Source organism: Equus caballus, chromosome 7 (genome assembly GCF_041296265.1).
Source record: "Equus caballus isolate H_3958 breed thoroughbred chromosome 7, TB-T2T, whole genome shotgun sequence".
NCBI lineage: Eukaryota > Metazoa > Chordata > Mammalia > Perissodactyla > Equidae > Equus > Equus caballus.
The window spans coordinates 42,618,411-42,645,610 of NC_091690.1; the positions used below are offsets into that span (position 1 = coordinate 42,618,411).

The window sequence follows — 27,200 nt, forward strand, 5'->3', positions numbered from 1 at the left end:
CTATTTCCCCTCACCTATCACCTCAGATCTTTCTACTGGTCAACTCTCCCTACAAATGTATCCGTTTGGCCTCACTTCTCTCCATCTGTACCATGACTGTCCTAGTCTAAAACACCATCTTCTCAACTTTGGACTACAGTAGTGGTCTTCTCACTAGTCTCCCTCCTTCTGCTCTTCTCCTTCTACAGTCTACTCTCCACCACCAGTCAGAGGGAGCTTTTTAAAGTGTAAATTAGATCATGCCTTTTCTCAGCCTAAAACTCTCCAATGCCTTTCCATCATCCTGAAATAAAATCTCACTCCTCGGAGTTTGCACAGCCCTGACTCAGCGCTCCAGCCTCATCTTCTGCCCCTCTCTGCACTCCCCTGCACACTCACATCACATTGCTTTTTCTGTTCCTCAAACATACCACACTCGTTCTTGCCTTAGAGTCCTCGCATTAACTGCACCCTCTACCTGAGATGCTCTTCTCTGCTGAATTTTATCTGACTGGTCCCTTCTGGTCACCAAATGAGACAAGGCTTAAAATGTTATTTTGGAGAGGTCTTCCCTAACCACCAATCTAAAGCAATCAACCAGTCATTCTCTCTGCATAATAGCCATTACAATCTAAGATTGATAGATTAATTGATTGATCAGTCGATTGATTGGCTTGCTCCCTACAGGAGAATGTAGGCTGTGGGAAAACAGAGACTCTATCTGCTGATTCCAGACCATTTCTCTCCCCTTAAATATGTTCCTGTGAAGCTTCAGCCTTTCAAATCTACCACCTTCTCCTTCTCCTTGTTGGTGACATCTCCCATCATGAAAACTGCCTTTCATTCATGGAAAGTTTTAGCACTTGCCTCACTGTCTTCCTCTCTACTCAACTGTCACCATTCTCAGGGATGACCTACCTAGGTGATCCATCCACCATCATGGCCTCTTAGTTCTTTGAGATCCTCATCTTTAGTGAACTTTTCTCACACCCTACCTGAGCCATCTACTCCCATGGTCATACCATGGCCCTGGTCGTTGCTGGAATTTCTTCTTCCTTTAAATTATGAACACATTCTTACCAAGATCTGACCACAAGCTCCTATGCTTCAAGCACAGTGACTCAACACTGCCCCCTCCAAAAAAAAGTAGTAATCAAGATTCCAAATCATTGAACCCATCATCTTAATTGTATTTATCAGTCTTGTTATATCTTATTTACTCATCAACATAAGATTTCATGTTTTCTTATTATTATCTTTTAATCTCCCTCAACTACCTTGTCCCTCTCCCTCATCATGCTTTCCTAGAAAATCCACAATTCTGGATAACCCACAATATAATATCACCAGCCTCAAATTGACACAAAAAACAGCCCAGCAATTCTTAGCAATTCTCTAGTAAGCTCATTCTTCATACCTTTTCCACCACCACCATGACCCCTCTGACCTTTCAGCTGGTAACCTTGTCTCTCACTTCATAAGAAAACACAAGTCATCAAAAGAGAACTCTCTCCTACTCCCAGGACATCCTGGCATCTTCTTCCTTCTTGTCCCAAGGGATAAAATAGCTCACCTTTCCTCAAAGGCCAGTTCATCCATGTGAGGTCTAGATCCCCTTTACTGTTAATTTACCGAGTGCCTTGTTACTTTTGTTATCACCTTTATCCCTGGTGGCATCGGTCTCCTCCTGTATTGGTTCATTTCAGCAGCACAAAATCATACCTTAACATCTCCCAACTTAGAAACAGATAAATCTACCCTTGTGACATCGTCCCCTCACTGGCTACCATCCCATTTCTCTGCTCCCCTTTGCTATGAGGAATATTAACCCTGTTTTACTGTCTGTATTCTGAGGCTTTGACATCTGGGCACTTGCTGGCCCTTGAGAGACTGGCCTTCCCAGAATTAGCAAATTCCTGGAGATAATAGATAACTTTCCCACAAGTACAGTTTTCAGATACAAACCAACCCAGAGCCCATACCTCCAACCACCTCCCTTATCAGGCTTTTATGCTCCACGCTACTAATCCCCCCAGGGCCAGGTACCAGACAACTGGTACAGCCCCTACATCCGGGAGTCCACCGAAATTATTCAAACTAACCAGATCTAAGCCTGCTTACCTGCCTTGCCTGTTCCTTCCCATGAAAACCGCAGTAAAGACTCCTGCCCACAGTTTCCCGCTCTCCTTCTGCCTCCTTACCACCCTGGTGCTTCTCCACGTGGCCCCTTATGGCATGATATATCCCCTCCTCTTGGGAACAGTGAGTAACAAACTATCTTTTCCATGACAATTGTCTCCTGATCTCTGGGCCTTACTATACCTCAGACTTTCTGTTAATATATTATATTTTAAAACACTAGACTTCTCAAAAGTGTTGTCTATAGACCTTGTCTCAAATTGTTCATTTCCCATGCCTCAACTTACTCCGGTCTGGTTTCTGTCCCCATCATTCTGCTGAAGCTGCTCTCACCAAGGTTACCAATGCCTCCAAATTCAATGATGCAGTTTCTGAGCAGTCAGCCATTCTTTCAATGAGTATTGAATAAATCACTTTTGTGACAGCCACTCGAGCTCCAAAAGTGAACAAGACAGATAGAGCCCAATGTCCGAGGAGCTTACACACCAGTAAGGCAGACACATAATGAGCAAGTGTAACAGTGTGTTAAGGGACACTTAACAGGCAACAATCCTGCTGCCTGTGAATGGCAACTAAGGCCCTAAACTGTGGGCAAATAGGAGCTAAGTACCTCTCTTTCTTGAGGTAGCCACAGTTCTCAAGAGGGCCAGTTACCTCCAGCACAACCTACCAAGAGGCAGCATCTTTGGCCTTAGCACCACCTCACCACTCCCCTGTGGCTGGTAAGATAGAGGGCCTGGGAAGGGAAGAGAAAAGGGAAGACTCAAGTCCAGAGGCACTGCCTTATGAGGAGTGCCTGTAAATGCTAAGAGTCTTGTCCTTCTCCTTCCAATGTGAGCAGAGAGGGTGTGGTTCTCCCCCAAATCCAAATGAAATAAGGACTCCGAAATAATCTATCACATAGCTTGGGGTGGTTAGCAAGAAGGAAAGAAAGTCATCTCTCTCCTTGGAATGGCCACTGGTTGAGCTGCAGAACCTTATGGCTCAAACTGGTGCTCTAAGGAGGCTCTAAGAGAGACTGATCAGCACCCCTGGTGTTTGAGAGTATGTGCCAACTAGAGGATGCACACCTCCTACTGGGTGTTAGGAAGGAGGGAAGCTGACAAAAGCAGCTAGCTTCCTCAGGAAGGCTAAGTGATTTGCCCAAGTTCACCAGTTACTAAATGGCAGAACCAAGACAAGGATTTCCTCCCCTGGTAAGTGGGAGCAAGCCATTGTAAACACAGATGGCTTTATAGACTGGGGCTGACGCGTAAAGTAGAAAGGCAGTTTCTCAAGAGCAGAGTGATCTATGATCTGGGCTTTCAGGGTCCTGGCAAAATGATCCCACCCACCTCGCTTGCCTGATGAAGGAAGTAAGCATCTTGAAATCCTTCTTTGACAACAAGTTTGTAGACAGAAGGATACAAGGCCCCTGACCATAGAGGAAAAGGGTTCTATGGAAACAAGGGAAGGGGCCCAAAAGGGGAGGCTGGGGACATAAAAGGAAACCTGGGCTAGCTTATAGGCATGACTTGGGCTCTCCCTGTACCAGGCTGTCTGTACGACAAAGGGCCCTTACTGCTCCAGGACCAGCCCAGTCTCTCCCCAGAACCTAGAAGTAAAGGGTCTGGATCCCTGAGATCAGTATTATCCTGAGGTTTATAAAGCCTATGACATTTGTGTGTCACGTGGGCTCTCCCATCCTTGTCACAGTAATTTACTGATTTCCACTCATAAATGTATTGGCATTGCTCAGTAGGGTTCCAAAGTCTCATTTTCCAGATTCAACGGGCTGTAAGACCCCACTGGGGGAACACAGGCACCCTGGGACCGGTCGTGTCCATCCGAAAGGAAGCCTACGGGAAAAAGTACTGGAGCAGGACTAAAGTCTGAGGCCTCTTCCTATTTTCTAGGCAATTCCTTGCTGTCTTAAAGCCTTTGTGGAATAAGGAAGGATATGGAAGAAAGGAAGAAAGGATGAAATGGGGGAGGAAGTGGGAGAGAGGGGACGAGGCGGGAAGGAGCAGGGAAGGAAAAAAGAGGGAAGGGAGGAGGGAGGGAAGGGAGGGAGAGAGGGACTGAGGGGAAGGGGGAATGGGAGGAGGGAGAAGGGAGAGAGGGAGAGGGAAGAGGAAGGAAGGGACATTGGTTGGTTGGCTTGTTTGTTGGTTCTCACCACCTCAATCCTAACTTACCCCTTAAGGTTACTGGGACCCCCAAATGAAATATATGTGAATAACTTTCTAAAGCATGGAGGACTGGGTTAACATGAAGTTAGAGTCAATTTTAAAAATAGATTAAAGTCCCTTAAATAACAGTTTAACTCAGGAAAGGGCCTCCTGACCCAAACTAGTTGTTTTTTCCTCACCAATTAATTTGTTTTTAACTTAGCTTTGCCACAGTTTGTTTGCCAAATCTAACAAAAATGTTTGATTCTGGTCCACAACCTCCCCCTGTCAAACAGTCACGGCCCTGAGAGGATTAGGGGCTGCTCCCAGGAACGGGGAGGGGTTCGAAGAGCTGGCCTTCACAGGGTGGGGCTGGCACCGTTGGCCACTCATTTATGTGTAAACAGACTACAAAACACTCCATGCATCTGCTTTTAAAAATTAAGACCAGGGTGTATTAGAGATATCAAAAAGGTTTTCATTATGGCCTGCGAAGAAAAAGGAAGGGCAGAGGAGAGAAAAACAGAGACTAGGTAAGGATGAGAATTGTGACAGATTATTGAGGCCCAAGAAATCCATGGCCCCAGAAGGCTCTCCTGGCATCAGAGCACTGTCTCAGGGCTTTTAGGGAATTTTTTGTGGAGACTTTTTACACCACAGCAGACGTTTTTATTTTTATTTTTTATTTATTTATTTATTTATTTAAAGGTTTGGCACCTGGGCTAACAACTGTTGCCAATCTTTTTTTTTTTTTTTTCTGCTTTATTTCCCAAACCACCGCCACCACCACCACCCCCTCCCCCGATACACAGTTGTCTATCTTGGTTGCAGGTCCTTCTAGTTGTGGGATGTGGGACGCCGCCTCAATATGGCCTGACGAGCCGTGCCATGTCCGCGCCCAGGATCCGAACCCTGGGCCACCGCAGCGGAGCGCGCGAACTTAACCACTCGGCCACGGAGCCGGCCCCGCAGACGTTTTTAAATTGGTAGGTGGACCTATTTTTTTGTTTGGCCAGTGGGCTGGTTGTTTTCTTCACTTGGAACTATGAGCATAAATAGGAATATCCTATGTTGGTATTTGCCCTCCACCTAAAGACCAAATGAAATTAAAAACAAGCATAGTAGGAGCTGATAGATAGCCAGAGTATTGCCAAGATACAACATCAGGAAGAAAGGATGCCAAGAAACAAGAAAGAGGAGGTGATAAGGGGAGGATGGTGTGCTTATTTAGGCATCAGGTCTACCAAGTCAACCTGGAGATGAGAGAATAAGATGCGCTAATCCCTTCAAGGGAAAGGAAAGGCGCCGTTCAGTCACAAAGGAGTCACTGCACGCGTGACTCCTGCATGTGAAATTCTGCCTCGGGCCAGCGTGTTAGAGTGGGGGCTCATTTAGACAAAGACCAAGTCAAACAGAACGCTGTCTTCATCACATAACTGAAGAATTAGCATCTCTTCTAGTTCTTAAAGATTTCAGGCATTGTAAGAAATCTACAAAGGCAAAGAACTTTATGTGCATCAGACCATGAGATAAGCGACCCCCTTTCAGTTTCTGCCCAAGTGTCATCTCCCCAGTGAGACCCACTCTGAGCACTCTATTTAATCTGCACCCCACACGCTCCTGCACGTCACCTGCCCCGATCCTGCCCTATGTTTTCTCCAAAGCACTAATCCCTGTATTATAGTCTAGGCAATTTCTTATTGCAATAATTGCTTATTGTCTGTCTCTCACTAGAATATCAGCCCTAGAAGAGCAGGAAACTTATCTGTCTTGTTCACAGATGGATCTCAAGTGAATGGAACAGTGATCCACACAGAATAGACCCTCAGTATATATTTGCTCAGTGAATGAAGAGCAGTTCCTTGATCTCCAAGCCTGAAATCCTTTCAGAATCATGTTGAGCCATGAGTTTAAAATGAGTTAATTAGGGAGAGTTAAAGCCGGAGGTGAAATTAGGTAACATCAGAAAATATTTGCTAGGTAGAAATAAAAATTAGAAAATGAAGTTTTTTAGCAAATGTTTATTTATATCAAAATACAAAACATTTCTGAAGCAGAGTAATGTTACATGAGAAGCAATTAAATACTAAACCTCTTTTCATCAGATTAACTTGCAACACTCCCAGGATACCTTCACTGGCTACACACCTTGTCATTTGATGTGCCCTTTTTCCTCTTTTTGTTTGTTTGCTTATGTGCATGTCTGCTTGCTTTGATTTTTAACTCACTATATGAACATGCAGTGTTACCGGCGATGAATTGTGGTTAGTATCTGGCAAGCCTGAAAATACCAGTGAGTGGAGCCTGGCACAGCAGCCCGAGCCACAGCAGGCTGCAGAGTCTCTCCCTAATTGAGTTTGGGGTGTCACTCAGTTTTTTAACTGGCAAGAGTCTAAGGCCAAAGGAGTCACTGTCCTTGGTAACCAGGGCAGGCATTATTGCTTAGGGCCACAGAGCAGGCGTGGCTTAGGGTCATCTCTAGTGGGGTCTTCTTTGCGGAGAGGGAAGAAGGGGTAAGAGAGCCATTCAGAGCCCATCTGGAGGGGCGGCAGCTGGAACAGGCCGAGGCCCAGGAACGGGAGGTCAAGGGGCCCTGCAGGAGGAGACCCCTTCCCCAAGAAAGCAAGAGCTGAGGAGGAGAAGCGTTCCTCCAGTCTTGGCAGTCTGTGATTTGGTGGTGGGAGGTGCCTGCCTCCTGGCTGGGCCCTTTGAAATGCTTACAGTTTGGAGACTTTGAGGAAAAAGCACCTGGTTGGGAGTGTAGCTGTTTCCACGCACCTCCTTTCCCTGACAGAGAGGAAGGGGAGGGGACAGGAAACAGGAGAGAGACGTGTCTTTCACTACAACCACCCACTCCCAGAGCCCACCTGGGTCTCCCTTTCAGACCCCCAGTTAGTGCATTCACTTTGGCATTGTGCACCTGTAAGCAGACACACACACTTGTGTACACACACACACACACACTCACACCAGCCCCCACCCATGCACACAAATGCCTGCTTTCCTTCCAGAGTCAAGTCAGGAAGCAGGATGGTGTCTCATCTTCACCATCATCTCTGATCCAAGGTGCCCCGTTGGCCCTCTTGTCCCCAAGACCTAGCCCCAGGCTTGACACATGCTGGCATTCCCAGGCTTTGAGAAGAGGGTGACAGAGCAGGGAGCTCACCAGAGACAGGTGACACAAAGTGTAGAGTATATTCATATAAGGCTTTGGTACAGCACCGATTTAATGTTCTTGTAGTCTGATTTCTAAGTCGTTTCTTAGAAGAAAAAAAAAGCTTACTGAAAAAATAGTGTTTTTATTTACTTTTGAATTACATACCTGAAGTTCAAAAAGTAAGCCTCTAGTTGCCATTCAGATTCACACTCAAAGGTGTTCTGTGTGCAGCTGTACAATTTGTTGGTTTGTCTTTAATAGTTAACCAAAGTCAGCCAACCAATACCATGAAGTCAGCTGCCCGTGATAACTGACTTTAACCAGTCCATACATACAGAAAAGAGAGAGAGAGAACACAAAAGCCACCCCTACGTCTCCCACCCCACACCCCTAGGGAGAAAATAAAATAGAAGACAAAATACAGCAAGATTTAAGGAACCAGTGGGACAAAGGAGGTTCAGTCCAGCTGGCCTCTTCAAGAACAGCACCATAAAGCACCCTAGCGCAGTTACGTTGTAATACTAAACATTCAAGAAATGGAAACGAAGTTTGAGGGTCTTCACAAGAAGACCTGGCATGGATGAGGGTAAGCCCCAAAGAAAGGTGAAGAAGGAAACAAGAGTTTGAAACGAGAGCAAGAACTCCCATGACAAAACTGATAGTCATATCCAGATTCATTTTAGAAAAGAAGAACTAATGCAGGAAGAGACTGGGCATCTGGAGGTATGGAGTTTTTAAGAGGTCTTGGGGAGGCAGCATCAGGGCCCTCCCCACCTACACTGCCTGGTCACCCCCCACCTTCGGTATGTCTACAGACCCCTGGGTGAAATAGGGATAAGAAACTCAAACAAAATTGCCTCCAGGTGTGCAATGGAAGCATTATCCCCAGGACAGTAAACTCTCTCCTGGTAGAAGAGAAAAGTTGAAGATAAAAGGAACCAAGCGTCACTGACAATGAAGCAGGATGTTGTCCCTTCAGGTCAGCGGCTGTGGAAAAGAAGGAGCAAGTGGTGAAAGCACACCCCATCCGTGCCCTCAGTCTCTGGCCCCTCAAACGGCGGGGCGGTTCAGAAACTAAACCTGAATGAGACGTTACAACCTTCTGAGATTGATGCATATGACTTGGTAAATGGAGCTTTCAACTGCTCTGCTTCCCTAAACCAACCACTCCCTTTCGAACGCCTCAAAGTTCTAGTGATCAAGATCATTCCAGAGCAACCCCTCCAGTCCCTGGGCACTGTGCAAGAGTTTGCTAAACACCACAAGAGCCCTCCCACTCCAAGATCGTGGCCAACCCGGTACAGACCAGGAAATGTGCTGTGTAGGTTCTCCTGTCCCCCCACTTCCTACTTTCATACTGCCCAAAGGGGCTCAACATGAACATCTATAGCAAAGAGCAGTGCAAGGGCCTAGTAAAAAGCCCAAGAGCAATGGACAAACCCCTCTTCCCTAAGCTACTGGTTGATGATAAAGAGGAAAAGGGTATGGCTCACACCAATCCTTGGGTCAGTAATTCCCAGTGAATCTGTCTACTCCAAACTCTTGTTCTACATAGCAGACAGAGGCAGCAAACCAAAACAACTCTATAGATTCCACCATCACCTAGCAAAAGGGAAAAGCACCAAAATTCGATATCCTTTCCACTACATGGGAACCTAGGAGCTTGGCACAAGTATATGGAATAGCTCATGTTCCCGGCAGTGGCCATGGGCCTCAGAGGCCTAAGCCAAGCACGCATCCCACAAGCCTGTCCCATTAACTGAGAGGGCCAAAGACAGGAAATCTTGCTTACTGCACTTATCATCGAATCTCAGTCCATTGTGTCCATGAGCCTTTGTGAAAGACTGGCTCTTCGGAGGAACTGAACATCTATGCTAGGCTACCTAACCTTTGCCCTCCAATGTTGACCCTTTCACCATCTTTCTGAAGGCTCGTGGCCAGGATCACAGAAAGGGTGAAGGTAAGCCTGACACCCCTCCAAGCTCCAAAATTTCAAGGTAGGAGCTCTATCCCTTGTCTTCACTTTTCCTCCCATAAATGAAGAGTCCAATTGGAGGTTAAGGCATGGGTTGGGAATGTGCAGGTCAGTGACTCTTTCGATCTCATATACCTTGATGCTGCTGAGGTTTCTAAGGATCAAGCCCTGGGTTTAATGTGGAAAGTAGGGCTTTAGAGCAACCTAGACCTAGCAGGGGTACTAACCCTACAACGGGCCTGTGATGCTGACGTGACTTATTCTGCTGGTGCATGTGTACCAGAAGTGTCACAGCATCTATGGAGAAAGGGGGGAGGGTTGCTCTCAAAGCCAAAAGCAGAGGAAGGGAAAGACCTCTTTGTGTGCAGGCTTTACTAGATTAGAAGGGGTTACAAGCCAGGAAGGGACATAGAATGTGCTGCTTTTGCTCCTGTTCAATGTCCCTGAAAAATCTTACAAGAAACATCTGGTTTAATCCTGCTTTGGCCTCCTGAGAAAACTGCAGAAAAGATTAGTCACATGCCAAGGATAGACGCTCAGCCAGTTGGACCCAGTATTGGAGTACACAGACAGAGCCCATTTTCCCTCAGTAGTCCTCAGGAAACGAGAAGCATTTGAGTATGTAATCCTAGGGACTCAAGTAGAGCGCCTGAGTATTCTCCCCATAAGTCTACACTGTAGGGGCAGAAGGGTCAGGAGGCAGACTCAAGCTCCACGCCAATCTATTCTTCACATAAAACCCCCAAAAGAGGCCTTCTCATAGCTGAGGCCTCTGAGTTCCTCTAATGATCAAACTCCATACGACAAAAGCTCTTGGATAGCATGACATTTTGGTTGTGGAGGAGGGGTAGTATTGCCTTTTTTCAGTTGATGAGCAGAATAAGAGAGAGAGATTGCAGCCACAAGTCTCTCCTGGCTGCCTACACCACCTGGCCCTGCAACAGCTTCAAACACATCACTCTGAGCTCTTGGTAAGTCAGAAGAAAGAGCTAGCACCCAGGAGATGATTGATGAAGCTGTGAGGTACCTGGCCCTCACAGCACACGTGAGGTCTTGAATTCTCAGAGGTATTCTTCAGGGCACAGAGGTTTCCTGCTCAAACGCAAGTGAGTTCCTACTCCCCAGAATCTCCAGTTCTGGGTCAAACTCTTCCAATACATTGTTCAGTTCTGTAAGTCCCAGGCCAGGTGTTAGGAGGTTCCACTTAGACCCATCCTCCCCTTCACGCCCAAAGTTCTCTCCTTCCTCATCCTTCCCTCAGAAATTGGACCATTCCATTTCCAACAGCACCTTATTTTCCAATTAAAATAATAACTGAAGAAAGCATTTATGATAAATTCATACTAGATATCACATTCACACTGGTTCCAGCCATCTGCAGCAAGAGTGACCAGGGTGCTCTCCAAGACTGAGCCCATGCAGTAAGCCTCCCAAAGCTCTCTCGAGGTTCCTCCCTCTCACCACCTACCCTTCCGGGAGTGCTTGAGTCAAAGGGCTACAAAGCAGGACAGGTATTGCCATGAACCCCACAGTAATCTTGACCTTCTCCTTTCTAACAACGCTGAGCCAGATTCCTTCAGAGCAACCAGGTACCAACCCACAGCAATATGGAGATGGATTCACAGAGTCTTCAACTCTTCATCCTCACTATATTAAGGACTTGAGCCAAAGCCTTCAGGCCACAGTGTCCCCTTGCAGTGACACGAGATGCTGTGAATCCTGATTCTTTGGGGCTATCAGCTCCCCACAACCTTCAGTTCACTTGTCCTTTCTACAAGTGGAATATTTGTTTTGTTATTTTTAAAATTTTCATATATACACATTTCCATCAGAAAGACCCAAGCACCTATGGACAGAGAATGTCTCAAAGGAAGAGGCATGGAGGAAGGATGGGGAAGCAGGGGACGTCAAGGCATGAGCTAATATCCCAGACCACCTGGGGAAGGAGGTCCTGCTCAGAACATCTCTAAGCACAGGTACAAAAATAAAGCAAACTATGACTTCATATAGATATATAATAAGCTAGCTAGATAGACTTTATATAGGTTTTCTGTCTATTTATACATGTATGCTGAGGGCATAAGCTCCTGCTCCTCTTGCCCGGCTTTAGTCTCCTGCCCTCCCATGTCCCACTCCCCAGATGTCCCACTTGCCTGAAGCCTCCCACTCACGACTATTGCATATGATCCTTGCACCCACCCCCGACATAAGTTCCCCTCACTCCTTAAAATAGAACAAGTTATATACATTTATATAATTTTATATGCAATCTCCATAAAAAATACACTAAACATGGTACATTACTAATTTCACCCTCCTACCAAAACAGAAGTTGCCTAGCAACGAAAGAGTCAACCAAAAAGAGGGTCTCCTAGGCCCAATATTACTCAGGCAAATTAGTGTGTTCCTACAGATCTCTTATACACACACACACCATTCCACAAGCACACCACACCACACACACACTACCACAAACATGCCAGACACAAACACCCACACACCACAAACACACCACACATACACACCACACCACACCATAAACACACACACCCCCCCCCCCTCACAAACTAACATACATAGACTCTTACTTCCTGAGCCCAGGAAAGGAACACAGAATAGACAGCTGGCTGGGGGTTAGAGACCAGGGAGATAAGCTGATAGCTGCAGGGGGACAGGTGAGACATTTCTCTGACCCAGTCAGGACACTGTCGACTCAGGACAGACCTCTCATTGTTCACAGTAGGCAATATAAATATTTGTTGATAGAGTAATTGACAATTTCTCTTCCAAGGATTACAAGGTGACCATGAGGAGGCCTATTCTCCTCCACCAGGAACAAGGTTTCATAGATGCCCTAAGCCCTCATCACCAACAGGAGAGTTGGCATTTGCCCCTCCCATATACTCAGGTGAAAAATCCCACACATCACCCAAAAGCATGCTCACAGTATTTCTAAGGCTGAAAATGCAAGTCCCCACTCCCCAGCCCAAAACCCTTCTCCCCTCCCAGATTCCCTTCCCCACCCAACCACCTCCCTATCGTAAACCATGCATAAGTTCAAGGTCCCTGGAGCCACAATGAAGTGGGGAAGGAAGGAAAGGGAACCTAACTAGTGTGTTTATGGGAGGGAGTGGGAGAGCTTGCCCTAGTTCCTAAAATCAATCCAGGAAACCCAGTGCTGGGGGGAGGTGGGACTGGTGGAGCACATTTCAAGACCCAAAGGAACAACAGGCCCATACAGCCATTCATGTCACCATCTAGTGGGATAGGAAAGGCAGACTGCCAAGGGACCAGGGACAGCAGCTGAGAATTTGTACCACTCCAACTCCTCAATCTAGCTCTCCCCACCAGTGTTCCAAAGCTGACAACTACTTCATCAGCTCTCTTCAGAAACCCTAACTACTACTACAGACCCACCACAGAAGAGAATATCCAAGTGATTTCAATCACTGGGTGCTGTTCTACCAAAGTATTTAGCAATCAAGATACTCTGACTCTTCCTTATATAATAAATGGCCAGCTATTAATGATATTTGCCCTAATGCTTAATTTTTCTTTATCCTACACAGAAACCCTTGGGGTATGAGGATGTCTTTGGATCAAACTCAATCTATTGAGAATTATTCTATCAGCTTGAAATGAGGTCATGAGAACACTTCTACCCTCCCTGTAACCCAAGACACAAATATCTGGTGGGGATATTATATATGTTCATAAAGACTTATTTGAAAGTATAGACAGGGGGGCCCAGAAATAAAGCATTAAGCCAGTATGGATTCCCTCCCAGTCAGGGGAGGGGCATAGTCATGAACACCCCTAACCAAACACCAAGCTGCTAAGGGTGCTGAAGTCCAGTCTGGGCTTTGATCCTTGGTTTATTGACTTCTTCTGAAGAAGAGATTTTTAATTCTGCCTCTCAATCCAAAAGGAGGCAGAGTTGGAGACATCAAAGAGGATAGAGGAATGGCTGGTCTGATTTCAGGGTGAAACTTTTTCACCCTCCTAGGTCAACCAGACTGGTGGCCTTAACTTGTCAAAGAGAAAGTGAGGACAAAATCTCTAGGTATAAAGCCAAGTGTGGCTTCATGGCATGAAGGCAATCTCTATACCTCAAGAAGAAAGGGTGAGAAATGCAAAAGCCATGCCCCAAACCCTCCTCTCCATCGCCAGGAGCAATGTCTTAAGGAAGAGGAAAAGGCCACCTGCCACTTCCGCTTATGAGAACAAACGCACAAAGCTCATGAGAATAATTCTTCCTTCTCCACTGACACAGAGCTGGTGATAGGATGGGGATCTCAAGACAAGTCTCCTCACTTTGGGCCTTAGGAGCCCCCAAAAACAAACAGATAAAGTTGAAAGACATCACAAAAAATACGTCCATATTTGGTTTGGGCACTTAGTGTTATAGGCTAATTCTAGAAGAAGCAAGGAAGGCTAGCTAAGAAGACCTCTTCCAAGATCCCATTTGCCAAGACCTCACCTCACAGTCTTTCTTCAACAACTCTATTACCCTCCCACACCTGCCCCCCAAGATAATCTTGATTGCCACCACTCCCTGGCTTCCTCCACCTCAGAGCAATCACTCCTCTTCCTTTTCCGGGGACAGTCCTCAACTTGTGCACTGTACCCTTAGGGGTAACAAAGTTATCATGTGCCCCAAAGAGAAAGGGAAGGCTTGATGTCCTCTGGCTTTGGTCTTACTGTCATCTCCCAGAATCCCCACCTTCTACTCCATGACGGATCTAACTCTCTATTCCCCTTCCAACCTTACAGACACCTAGCAAAAGAATGTGACCTCCTCTCTAGGCTCTGGCTCTCTAACTCCCCTTCCTGAAACACCTGGCCCACTGGTTACCTTAGTCAGCCTGGATCTGGACACTAACACAGCTCCTTGGCCCTCTCCCCAGAGCAACAAGCGCAGCCCCGTGGGGCTCCAACCTCTGGCCTGCAGGAGCTGGCTCCCTCTATTTTGGAGAAGACAGAAATGCAGAGCTGGGTGGAGAAGCCCCACTGAGAACACGTACCCTTCCCAGCGGGAGCAGTGCGGGTATACTCAGGGGGCCGCCCCACATTCCCGCCCATCTCTCCCTGACTCCTTCTTACTGCTCCCCAGTGATCCCTGCGATGCCCCCGAAGCTCTTTTACATGCAAGCAAAGCAAGCCCAAGATTAGCCATTAGCTTTTCTTATGTTTCTCTACATAGTAATAAAATGTACTTTATGTACAATTCTTCCCCCCAGCCCACCCCAACCCCCAAAAAGGCTTTTGCTAACAAAATTGGAAGAAACAGCTCTAGCCACACACACCCCAGCCCTGCGTTATTCTAATTCTGGGAAGTGGCAAATTTGCCCTGATGCTCTGTGAAGCCTGTTTCCCCCGAAGCTACTGTTTTGTCAACCTTGTCAAAACAAAGTCAGGAAATTGCACATCTGAACCCTATCCAGTTTCCTCTGCCTGAAAGCGGCATTGGAAAATAACTGGAATCAGTTCATCCCCAAATATTTTAGATCCCACATCAAAAGTAAAGACAAAGAGCTTTGAAAAATATTACTAATTACTCACCCCAATCCACCCCTGCTTGAGACATCCCCAAGAGCACAGTCATGGGACACAGGCCCCTCCAACAGGGCAGAGCCCGCCCACGCTGGGGGACAAAGCCTCCTCTGAGAAAGTGGAATCTCAAAGCCCTCCCCAACGCCCGCCTTTCAGGGAAAGCTGCAAAGGAGCTGGGCCGGGAGGTGTGGGGGCTGAGGCCACCAGTGTACGCTGAGCCGGGGCCACAATGACAGTCCATGCCCATGGCCCCTCTCAAGCCATGAACCTACTCAGTGTGGTCAGCCCGCAACCAAGAAACAGGATTCACCTCCTCCTCATTTCTCCTTATCGTTCGTTTTTTCCCCAAACAATTACAGTCTCCAATCCCCCTAAGTACTTTCAGCCTCAAGCCCCTTCTAGAATCCTTTTACCCTTTTCCTGGTCTGCAAATCACCTAACACTGAAACAGCCATGGTTTCCAGTCAAGATGCAGAATGAAGGTCAGGCAAAAGTCTGAGACACAGGAATAGGTCTGATGTGAGCTACTTCTACTGCAAAGCTACCAGACCATAAAAGGGAGGTACGGAAGACATTTGCTCTCCCACTGAGTGCGGTGTGAAAGTCCCAGGAAGCTTTAGAGTGCCCACGGCCCTTGTTCAAGGGCAGAGCACAACGGACATTTGGTCCCTAAAAATGGCTACACCCCACCACGCACACATTCACAACCATACCCTCACACACATGCACACACCCAGCTCTTAAGTGTGTACCTATGATATCTTTACCCTCCATCACACGGACCAAGGGGACTGTATTCTGTCAGTTTCCATCACAGTCCTTAAAGGAAGGACTGACCATAGCTCCCAGGGTGCAGGAAGGCTGCTGGCCTCTAAGGGCACAGTCACAAGAAGGAAGCCCTCTTGGGAGGAGAAATGAATCTGAGGTTGTCAGGAGACAGGTTGGCCTTGTGTCCTTTCTCTAGCCTTGGTGACACCCCAACACTGCTGCCATTCAGTGGCCAGCAAAAAGAACACCTCCAATCCAATCATTTGGTCTGATATGCTGAGGTAAGGGGGACTGCCAGAGGAAGAAGAGAAGAAAGAAGTGAGCACCTGTGTTAGCCCTGGAGATAGCCCACTCGTGGGTCCCGGAAAAACACAGCATGGTCTGAGGCAGCTCAGCCCAGAGTTTGGCTCTCATCCCTGTATGACATCCTAAAGAAGGAAAGCCTTCCATTTCATCTTCTCTTCTTCTGTGACCTCAGGGCCTAGAATTTCCAGCACAGGGCTCAGGAAAGTTGGCCTGATTCATCCTGAATTCCCACCTCCACATTCCAGCCAGTATTCACCCTGGTTGGGAAACGACACTCCGCGAGAGTACAGACAAAGGCTACAAACTGACCCAGAGCGAGCCCCCACATCCATCCCCTCAATGCCCTAGGAGAGGTACTTGTGAGTCACTTATTGGAGCGCGGTGCCAGAGGTAGTGCTGCCTCAGAAAAGAAGACCAAGTCACCCAATCTCTGCTCTTCCATTTTGCTGCAGCTGCCACCCAGTGGTGAGGTGGATTTGGATGCTCAGAGAAGCGCATTAGCCAGAAAGTCCAGGTTCCACCCCAAGGGTACAAGGCCCAGCCCCAGAGCAATGAGGCAGTCAACAAGACAAAGGCCAGAAACTCTGCTCCTTTCCACCTCTTTTGCCAAACTCATCCCTTTCAGAAATGAACTGCGGTTGTGTGACTTGCATGGCAGAACCCCAAGCGTGGAGTTGGTCCCCACTCATTAGGCGAGAGAGAGGAAGCACCAGGGTCTGTGTGGCAGAGAAGAACTCAAGCCCTAAGACGGAAGCTCCCAAAAGGAGCAGCTTCCCGGCTCTCAGAGGCCCCTCCTTGCCTAGGTCATTGGGCTGAGCCACTGGCAACTGCAATGAACTCGCAGAAGCCTCTAGTGCTTTGACTTGGCCAATGTCCAAGCAGGTAACTGGGGAGATGTCCCCAAATCCACCAAGACAGCAGCACCAAGAAGGAAATACTTCAAGGAACCTGATCGCCACCTTTATTCTCGGGCAGCTGGTAGGGTAGGCTCCTGCACAGCAAGAGGGGAAAAAGAGACCAGATGCACCCCCATCCACTCTCAGGGCCGTCTGCCCTCTCTTGGGCAGCACCATTACCTTATTGGAAGGGAGAGATACATCTTCAGTCGCCGTAAGATGACCTCACAGAAACTTCTAGGTGCTAACAGTTTGAAATAGGACAAGATTTTGGCAGAGAAAGGATCAGAGCCCGTGCCCCTACCTACCACCCTTTCCACCTTCATTCCCATGCCTCAGCCAGTTCCACATAAATAGAACTGGGGGAAGAGAGAGGGGATGCAGAGCGTCCCCAGAACCCAGGAATCTGAAGCACCCTCGCTTCATGTGGTCCCATCCCATTGGCGACTGGGTCCACAGAGCAGTGGAGGGCGCCTGGGCAAAGAAGAGTCAGCAGGCAGCACGTGGAGAGTGAGGAAGGGAGCCTCAGGCGGGCTCCCCACAAGTGGCAATTAATCAATCTGGGGAATTAGCTCTCACAAAAGGAAAGGAGGAATCCAATCAGCAGCTTTGGAACCGCGCCCCAGAGGGCGCCGAGCCACAGGCTGGCTATAAATAGAGCCGCAGCAGCTTGGTGCTCAGCACAGATGGCTCCCGAATGGGAGGCCCTTTGGCCACAGGGCTCCTGGCCCTGGCTGGACCAGAAGGGACTGATGGATGAGCTTGACTTTGTGCATCAGAGCCCGCTCGGCCCCGCTGCTAAGCAGCTTCTAACTTCTGAAGCGTGAGCCAAACTGTGGAAGAAAGAAAGATGCCAGTCTGGCCCTTTGCCTGGCCACCCTTTCTTCACCCAGGAACCAAGAAATAAAGGCTTGCATTTAGTTCTGTGGTAAGTCATTGCTAACCCCCAAAGCAGGCAGCTGGTAATCATGGCAAGCGCCCATTTCTGCTCCGGACGGGAGAAGGTAGAGAGACAATTCAGCTAAGAAGGCATGAATCCTGTTCAGGAGGAAGAATGCCCTAGGCAGACATCAGGGCGCCACAGCCAGCTCTCTGCCAGTCCTGCTCACAAACTCGGATGTCTGCTACCCTCTTCCTCCTTCTTTCACTGACCACAGAAATAAACAGCACTTTGCTTCAATGTACATATATATACACATAGAGAAACCCACAAACTACATACATATGCATTTGTATCTATATCTATATATATGTAGAGTTTGGAAGATGGCATGGAAGTCCAGCCCTCTTCCAGGACTTGAAAAACTGAAACAGAAGCAGAGAGCATTAAACGCCATTGCTTTCCTCTTCTTCACTTCCAACGATAATTGAAGAGGTAAGAAAAATCCATCTGGTGAAGAGGGGAGAGGCGCAGAGGAGGCAGCACTCTCCCTGCCCCCAGTTCACTTCCCAATCTCTACCCCCAGCTGAAAGGTCTGCTCCAGCCCTCTGTCCCAAAGACGAAGCCAGCAGGCCAGGAGTCGGAGGAGACTCCTGCTCTGGCCGGAGAGACAACATGCAGACAAAGCTCTGAGCAGCCCTCGGAACTAACCCTCAGCCAACAGAGGAAGATGAGGCCCGCACCCCTTCCCTCGCGCCCCTCCCCTGCCCTCAGCCAAGCCTGCTCGCTCTGGGGAGACTTAGACTTGAGCTGTGTCACAGCAGAGTGGCGTGGCCTGGGTCATCGTGATCCACACTGTTGAGAATCGCCGTCTGGTCCTCTGGCAGCTGGCGGTGGCACAGGTCTGAGAGACGGGCAAAGGGGTCAGGCCGAGAATGCCTCTTCTTCTTCCGGAGGCAGACAGCTTCATCGGGTGATAGAACCTGAGAGTCTGGAAGCTGCTGAGCCTGGGAGGCAGAACCGTCTAGGGAGAAGGGAAGAGGTGCATGAAACAGTGAAGAGAAAATAAGGCAGGTGAAAAGGAGGGACGCGGCCTCATACGCACCCTTCTCATCTGCTAGGGCACGTATTCTGGGCGTCTGGGTTAAGAGAAACAGGTCACGCAAGGTGATGGGAGACTAGAGCAGAGTGCAGCAGAAAACCATCTCCCTCCCCACGAAGGCAGCAAGTCCCGGAGTCTGCCCCCTCAGTCCTCATGTGGCAAGGAGGCAGGATGCACGGGATGTTCCTTCTGTACTCACAGATCTAGTCAATCTTTCATTCTTTTTTATCTTTCATTTAATACTAAATATATTTATTTAATATCTCATCTAATATTTCTTTTTATTAAAGAAAATCAATATTCCATTTTTACTGCCTCCTGGGTGTCCGGCCTCGTTCTAGGTGCTGCAGATCAGGGCTTCAAAGAACAGGTTGGGGCTCTATCCATTCTGTCACCCCCTCCAGCCCTCACTCCCCTGCAGGCAGTGACGGACTTGATACGAGATCTTAATCACGTGCCACAGTCAGGCCTGGCCCGTCATATACGCTCAGGGCCACCCCTCTGCCTCACGACCCTTCTGGAGACACAGCGGGAAAACCCTTGCTTTCCAGGAGGTTATACTTTCATGTATGGGTGTGGAGGAAGAGACAAACTGTAAAGATGAAAAATTCAGAAATAAAATTTTCAGATACTAAAGTAGTACAAAGAAAGGTAAAATGACCATGTGATAGCAAATGAGTGAAGCACTGAAGGAGAAACACTTGAGTCCTGAATTCTAAGCCTCCAAAGATCTAAGGGAAAAGCGTTGCCTGGAGAAGGAATGGCAAATGTGAAAGCCCTGAGTTAGGAGCAGAAGTGACATGTTGCAGAGACAGGAGGACAGAGGAAGGAGGAAGGAGGACGGAGGAAGGGGGAACGCCATCATGGCTGAAGCAGAGTGAGCAGAGGACAGTGAGGCGGCAGACAGACAAGGGTGTCGTAAGGAGTTTGAAATCTGTTCTGGTTATAGTGGGAAGCTTCTGGAAGGTTTTAATCAGAAGTGTGCATGCATGTGTGCATGTGTGTGTGCATGTGTGTGCACACATGCCCATAACTGAAAGAGGATGTGACTGCACTTTCTAAAGATCACTCTGGTTGCTGTGTAGAATACACTGGAAGGGCCAGGACGGAGGCAGGAGAGCCAGTTAGAAGGCTATTGCCACAGTCAAGGTGGGCGACAAGAATGACTCCAACTGTAGTCTTAGCAGATGAGACAGAAAAAAGGGGTCAGATTCAGGATATGTTTTCAAAGTTGAGAGCCAGCCCTGACGGCCTAGTGGTTAAAGTTCAGCGCACACTGCTTTGGTGGCCTGGGGTTGGTTCCCGGGCACCAAACCACACCACTCATCTGTCAGTAGCCATGCTGCGGTGGCAGTTCACGCAGAAGAAGTAGAAGCACCTACAGCTACAATATACAACTATGTCCTGGGGCTTTGGGGAGAAAAAAAAAGAGAGAGGAAGATTGGCAACAGATGCTAGCTCAGGGCCAATCCTTCCCAGCAAAGAAAACAAAAAAGAATTATAAAAAAATGTTCAGCCAACAGACCTTACCAAATGGATCGGATGCAAAACACAAGAGCAAGAGAAGAACCACAGGTGAAGCAGCCTGAGGCACGGGGTGGGTGGAGGCGCTACTTATGAAACTGTGGAGGAACCGAGGAGGAACAGGCCGGGGGAGATCACCTATGCCTCTATTCTGGATGTTTCAAAGTCTCATAAAACACCCAAGCACATGCTCAGCAGGCAACTGGAAATATGAGACTTGAGCTCATGAAAGAGAACTGGGCTAAAGACAGACATTTGAGAGTTGTTAATATATAACAGGGAACAGGACCACTAAAACAGAACAAGACAGAAGATCTGATGTGACTTTTTTTACCAAAAAAAAAAAAAAAAAACCGGATCAATGATGATAGATCGGTAGGGAGGTAGGTACACAGATGGGTCTTAAACTGAAATGGGCTTAAATGGGTTGAAAATTCAGCTTTGGGCTCCAATTTCTCACCCAAGCCCTAAAAAATTCATTTTCTTTTCCTCCGCCTCAGTGGTCCCATCTATAAACTAATAGGATAATAGCACCAGCCAAAAGCTAAGTGAGAAGTAAGTGTTCACTGCCTCCCAGAGGTCCAAGGGCCCCTGGATCACACTTTCCCATAGCCCTGCCTTGAAGGAAAGTCACTCCAGCGTAGTCAGTAAAGAGCTGCAAGGAAATTGCTCAGCAGTCTTCTCTGACAGCCGGTCACTACACTCCTAAAACCATTGGTAAAAAGAGAGTACATGATCAATGTTAAGGAATTTTCTAAGTGCAAAAAAGGGCTCAATTATTTTTGCACAATCTTAGAAGCTACCTACCACTGTTGGACAAACATCAGACACATGTCAACAGAGGCGTCCTTTCCAAGAGATAAGGAGATTTCACTCCATCCCATTGAGACAGGTCTGGTCAACCTGCAGAGGTGCGTCCACGCCACAATGCCTCCTAAGCACTGAGTAGAACCCCATGATTCCCCCGTCCAAACAGAAGGCATCAAATGATAAGAAATTTCCAAGGCATATTGCAGAATGGAAAAAAGATACTATTTATGTTGTTAAAAAATACCTTGAAACAATATGATATAGTTTCTAAAGGTGTATGCACAGACAGGTTCTGAGAACAGACATACCCGACAGGTTCCCAGGTAGGAAGAAACAAAACTGGGAGGACAATCAGAGATTTTAACTTTATCTTTCTCATTTTCTACATAAAAATTATATTTATGTATTATTTGAAAATTAATGTTAAAGAAAAACAAAGAACAAGATAACCCCGTGAGTTGAATTCTACAGAAAGCCCAAAGTTGGGATCCTGAGGAAACAGCCTCATAATGACGGCTAGGCAAGGCGCAAAGAGCAGGGCAGGTGCTTCCCGCTATTTACCGGATCGTTTCTTTGACTTCGAGGAGCCCTTGGATGACTTTTTGGGCTTCTTTATCCGTTGGTATTTCAGAGCCTCCAGCCTCTCAGGTGCAGCAGTATCCCCAGGTGCAGGTGGATGTGTTCTGAAAGGGACAATCAGAGAGGCACAGGTCAGCTCCTGAAAGAGGGAGCTTTTGAAGAAGGGCTGGAAGAAAGCCAAACAGCTGACCCAGAGGAGGACAGAGGACAGTTCCGTGGAGTCCCAGCGTCCACGACAATCCTTGACACCAGCCTTTCTGTTGCTCCTGGAAGAAAACCCAGTAGAAAGCTCCAGCAGCAGGAGGCCTACCTCAGATGGAAACCAATCTGTAGGGCAATGAGAAGACCTAGGAAAGGGAGAGAGAGACTTTCATAGGAGGCCCGTTACACGTAGCTCAAGCTGGGAGGAGTGAGGTCAGAAGAGGAAGCAGCCTCAACATCTGAAGAAGTTCTTAGAAATCATCAAAATCAAGACCTTTAAATGAAAAGTAAAAGGGCAGATTAAAGCAGGAGGCAAGCAGCCCCAACCCTAATTACCTGTCCTCCTCCAAAAAAGAGGACGACAGGGCCAAATGAGAAACACAGTGCCCGGTGAGATGGAGCGTACAGATAACCCAGCTTCACTGGGCTTCTTCCTTCCAGCTAAAAGATTCAAGCAAAACCCCAGCAGCCAACAGCAACAAATACTCATCATCTACCAACGTTCCAGCAGGGGTGTCTCCCTGACCCCCTGCAGACTGGGCTCAGATTTCATCAGTCATGTAGGCGAACAGAAGAGGGCGGAAGTAGATTATGATAGTTAAGAGTGTCCAAATCTAGCAGCCTTGCAAACCCTTCCCAGCTATAGCAAGTATCCAGTGAATCTCTACATTTTAAGATGCAACAGAGAAACCGAGGTTGCTGGGAGAGGAGACCATGTACACAGGCCTCTCTTTCTCCTCCATTTGTGAAGTGGATGTTACCATTTGCCTGATGGATCAACTGCATGGTTAGAACCAAGTCAGCAATTTGACTGGAGCCTGTGCAGCCCAGGTGACAAAGGGGACCAAAGAGAGCTGAGACTGTCTGTGACAATCTGGGCATATTGAAGACAATTTTCCAAAAGTCATAAAAGAAGAAAATCTGGAAGATATGTTATCAATGCCATTTCTTCTCAAAGTAAGCCAAACTCGGAGCCTGAGGAATAAAGGGAGAGAGACAGGTCACTTCTTCTTTCCCAGCAGTGCTGGCAGTAGCACAGAATCAGGCAAGGAGGAGCACTCCAGGGCCCGGTGGACAGTCAGTCACGCTCTTCCTCAGCCCCCACATCACCCTCTTCCATCTCCATCACAATTAACTTCGGTAAATCTGATTAAAAGGAGTAGGACAGCCAACCGTGTGAGGGGAAAAGACATCCCCAGTGGTGAGCAAGCCTCAAATCTGAGGTAAACAAACAAACAGAAATGACAGAGGGATAGGAAGACAGCAGCTGCATCTCCCCAACATTAGGTATCTTCGCAGGCATGAGAGAAGGAAAAGCTTCCAGACTCATTATAGACAAGCCTCTGGTCTCTGGGGTTTCCTGCATTCACTGGCAATAAAGCAACCTCCGTCTTCTCTGATGGATGTCATCATTCCATAGTCCTTTAGTAAATAAGGTAGCAAGAAGCCTCTCCAACATTCAGGTCAGAGACAACTTCTTGATTTTTGCAGCCCCCTGACAGCATGGTGCTAAGAAGCCCCACCTACATGCGCACACACAGCCGCATAGTGAAGTAGTCAACTCACCATTAGAAGTCAGGTCTTCCACCCCCAGAGACCCAATCTGCCAACTCCCCACTGCCTCCTCTTTCACCAACTCCATACTCTACCCACAGAGATCCCATACAGCAGCAGCAGCAGCAGCTGGGAGGGAATTTGGAAGGCAGGCAAAGGATGGAGATGGCTAGGACACGAGGGAGCATGACTCCAATGCTGGTGCAACTTCCTCACCCCCTTCTCATCCTTGACCAAGGCTTCTTCAAGCTGCCTAAAAGGAAAATCAAAGATAATCCACTGCTCAGTCCAGCTGTCTCCCGGTCCTGCCAGCCTCTTCAGAGAGACCATACAAAGTGAGTGATGTACAGTCTGAGGAAACATATGACAAGCAAGTGGACCCAGGAAACAGTGCTTAAACAACACAATCCAGGGTGGCCCACGAGAGCACGTGAGAAACTGGGACAGGGCGTGCCTGAAAATTCCTAGGGATTCTCGAAGCCAGGTGAAACATCCCAGGATGGTATTATTATTATAGCCAACATATTATTAATCATTTTTCTCACATAGAATTTATTTACCACTTACCATGCCAGGCACTGTTCTATATTCTCTACAATAATTTTCTTTAGTCCTTACAATAAGCCTAAGAGGTAAATACCACATTGACCTCATTTTCAGTTGGAGAAACTGAAGTTAGAGAGGTTAAGTAGCTTGTCCAACAATTTGGTTACTATGTGATGGAACCAAGACTGTCAACCTTAGATTAAACCGCTCTTCCAACTTCTTCCTAATCAAAATAGCTATATAAGCTACAGAGAACAAAACACTGCTTCCACACTTCCCCTGAGAGACCAGTCTGCCCTGGAAGGCACCAGCTGCCACCACTGCTGACACTCTGCTTCAGCGGCAGAACCAGGGTAAGACTGACCAGGGAGGGGAAAAACTGGCTGAAGTTATGTCTTCAGGCAAAAACTCCCCAACAGCACCATCCACCGAGGAGGAGAAGTCAATTTCCCTCATGAAACAGCCCAGCTCCAGCCCTTCCAGGACACCTGCTGTCCACCTGTTTTCACTTTTTGCTCAGTCCTCAAACACAGAAAAATGACAGAAGAAGGCTCCTGGAGGCACCAAGACACTCTCTCAATGCAGGAGAAAAAAAATAAAAGCAAGCGTCTGGAAGGATGAGGGGGGAGGAGGGGCAAAATGGGTCTTTATTTTTAGCAAATTATACAGAAAAGACACATGAAATGTGGTCCAACAGACTCGACCTGCAGCATGTCAAGCCCTTCGGAATCAAACTGCTTCTCTTTTCTAGGAAGGGTGACCACGTCCTCTATCAATGTCAAACCTACCAGGGGCACTTTCTGGTCATGAAGCTTTTGGTGCTGATGTCTCTCAGACAGTAGGAAGCTTGGTCCATCCTATCCCCGGAATGCAATTGGCAAGCCAACCTGAGGTTGACCAGTAAGTCACCCTATTAGAACGGAACCCAACCCGAGGTTCCCCAGGAAGGTGAGGTGACAGTTCTCTTTCCAACCAACATCAATTCTCCTCAGATATACCGGAGTTCAGCAAACTCTGAGGTTCTCCTTCTCCCAGGAAATACGAGTATTACTGAAAGGTGAAGGCCTCAAAGCCTATGGGTTTTCTGGCTCTTCTATATCCTTTTCTTCCTACACCCCAGTCCTTTGTGTTTCTCTGCACCCCAGGGGTGTTTCTCTACAGTTCAGAACCACCAAAAACTGCCTGCAATTTACACTCTCTCCCTTCATAAATTCCATACAAAATCCAAATCACGACCATTTAGCCCAAGAGGCCTGAGCTGCTTAGCTCTCCACTTTCCCAGAGTAGCGGAGGAAAGACACAGGTTGGTTCCAAAAGTAGACAAACCACAGGGTAGGAAAGTCAAAATCCAATGGACATTTCCCACCCTTATGCCCTAAGAGCTGACCATGATGACATAGTTCACAGGCATGTCCCCGCCAACCGGAAAAGCAGCACATTAAAGAGCATTTCCCTCTTCTTCTGAATTGACCGAGAGCAGACTCTGCTTATCTGACTGCACACTGTGGACGGGAGGCCACGGAAATCCACTCATGGACAAGGTGTGGCCAGAAAAAAGGGAAATCCACTGTCCACATACAAAATATCTGGCCAGTGAGCCAGGAGTCCAGAGCTCAGCCCGTTCTCAGCTTTGACTATAATGATGTCCTTCTAGTGGGGTCAGGCGAAGCACTCAGGAGAGGCTTGTTTCCAAACGGTAGCTCCTCCCTAGGGCTCACCGAGTAAGAGGGGGCCCCATCCACACTCCCAGACCCACCTGCACCATCGAGGCCAAAGTTGGTATTAACGGGAAGGGGGATTTGAGGGAGAGGTGAAAACAGGGATGCTCCTGTTATCAGACAGGGAGCCTAGGACACCGCGCGGCCTCCCAGCCACGCCACAGAGGGTCAGGTCCCCGCAGCACAACTCCCCGTTTGAGATGGGAGTTGGGAAGAGGAGAGAAAGGGGAGAGAGAAAGGAGGTAGAGGTGGGGAAACAATTGCAGGTGTGGGGAGAAGGGACAGGAGAGAATTGGAGGAAATAGGACAGAGCAAGAACGGACGTAGACAAGACGTGTCACATCTTCTCCAAGCAAGACCGAGTGGAGACACATGCAAAGGCGCAGCATGAAGACAGCATCTGAAGAGGAGCCTGGTGCTCCCAATGGCCCAGCAGCTACGCCCGCCCGGGGAGGCTCCCAGCAAGCGGAGAGCGAGCGGTGGCTCCTGCTGCCCAGCACCGTCAAGTCTAACTCCGAGGCTGCGGGGATTTTACTCTCCTAGGCTGGGGATGCCGGCCAGGCCGGAGGAGACAGTGCTCCCTCGTCGCTGCCCCTGGTTTCCGGGTTTGCCACAGTGGTGAGAGGATGACAGCTCAGCTCTCTCGCACAGCAGGGACATTGGGGAGTCAGGGGGTCAATGGTCGGGTGAGAGGGAGTGGCAGTAACAAATGAGAATGAGGTCCAGGCACTTTTCAGGAGTGAAGTGAGAGCTGGTCCTGGAGCTATCACACCTCCGGGGGTGATACAGGGGTCAAACTGGGGGACAGGGAGGGAGAGCACCGAAGGTGCAGGATGGTCCAGCCACTGCCACTCCAGAGCATCCACCCAGCAGGCTGCAGGAGGTCCCTAGCACAGGTGAGCTCATAACTACATCCTGACACCTTCCGTGCTCTCTCCAGTGCTAATGGCCGCGTGTGGTACCTGCCAGCCTCATACACAATCCCAGGACCTCTGGGCTGCCAACACTTTTATAGCTGCAGATGGTAAAGAAATGGGAAAGTAGTCCTCTTTATGGGAGGCCATTCTTATGACTGAAGGAGATTTGTAGGCCTGAGTAAGGATAATCAGCTCCCCTGACATCCCCACGTGGGGAAGGGATGCAGATGCTTCTCACCTAGGGAAGCCAGGAGCACGAGGAGGCCCTCTGGCTCCCACCCCAGTGTCCGGGGCCTGCATGTGTTTGCTCCAAGAAGCACGGGCAGTGGTGTCCATGGCAAAAAGAAGCACGTTCTTAGCCACCATGAGAGACAGTGAGTCTCAAGCAACCCTAAGCCTCTTTAAGAGACTTGACACCCCTCTAAAATGCCCAATTTCTTGAGACC

At 48.1% G+C, this 27,200-nt stretch overlaps 1 protein-coding gene across 10 annotated transcripts in view; it reads right to left on the bottom strand.

Moving 5' to 3' along the window:
• Nucleotides 1–6,269: 6,269 nt before the first annotated feature.
• Nucleotides 6,270–27,200, bottom strand: part of IGSF9B (immunoglobulin superfamily member 9B) — a 59,855-nt gene continuing 38,924 nt past the window's right edge. For 7 of the 10 annotated variants that reach the window (XR_011440897.1, XM_005611726.4, XM_023645154.2 and 4 more), the window contains 2 exons: nucleotides 21,801–21,922; nucleotides 6,270–18,827 (listed from right to left, as the gene is read on the bottom strand). Coding sequence is in view for 6 of the 10 variants with exons in the window: in XM_005611726.4 (XP_005611783.2) it covers nucleotides 18,619–18,827; nucleotides 21,801–21,922 (331 nt within the window). In the remaining 4 variants the exon portion in view is untranslated. Of the gene's footprint in view, nucleotides 18,828–21,800; nucleotides 23,827–27,200 lie in introns of those variants that run through there. The other 3 variants (XR_011440900.1, XR_011440899.1, XR_011440898.1) reach the window with 2 other exon arrangements.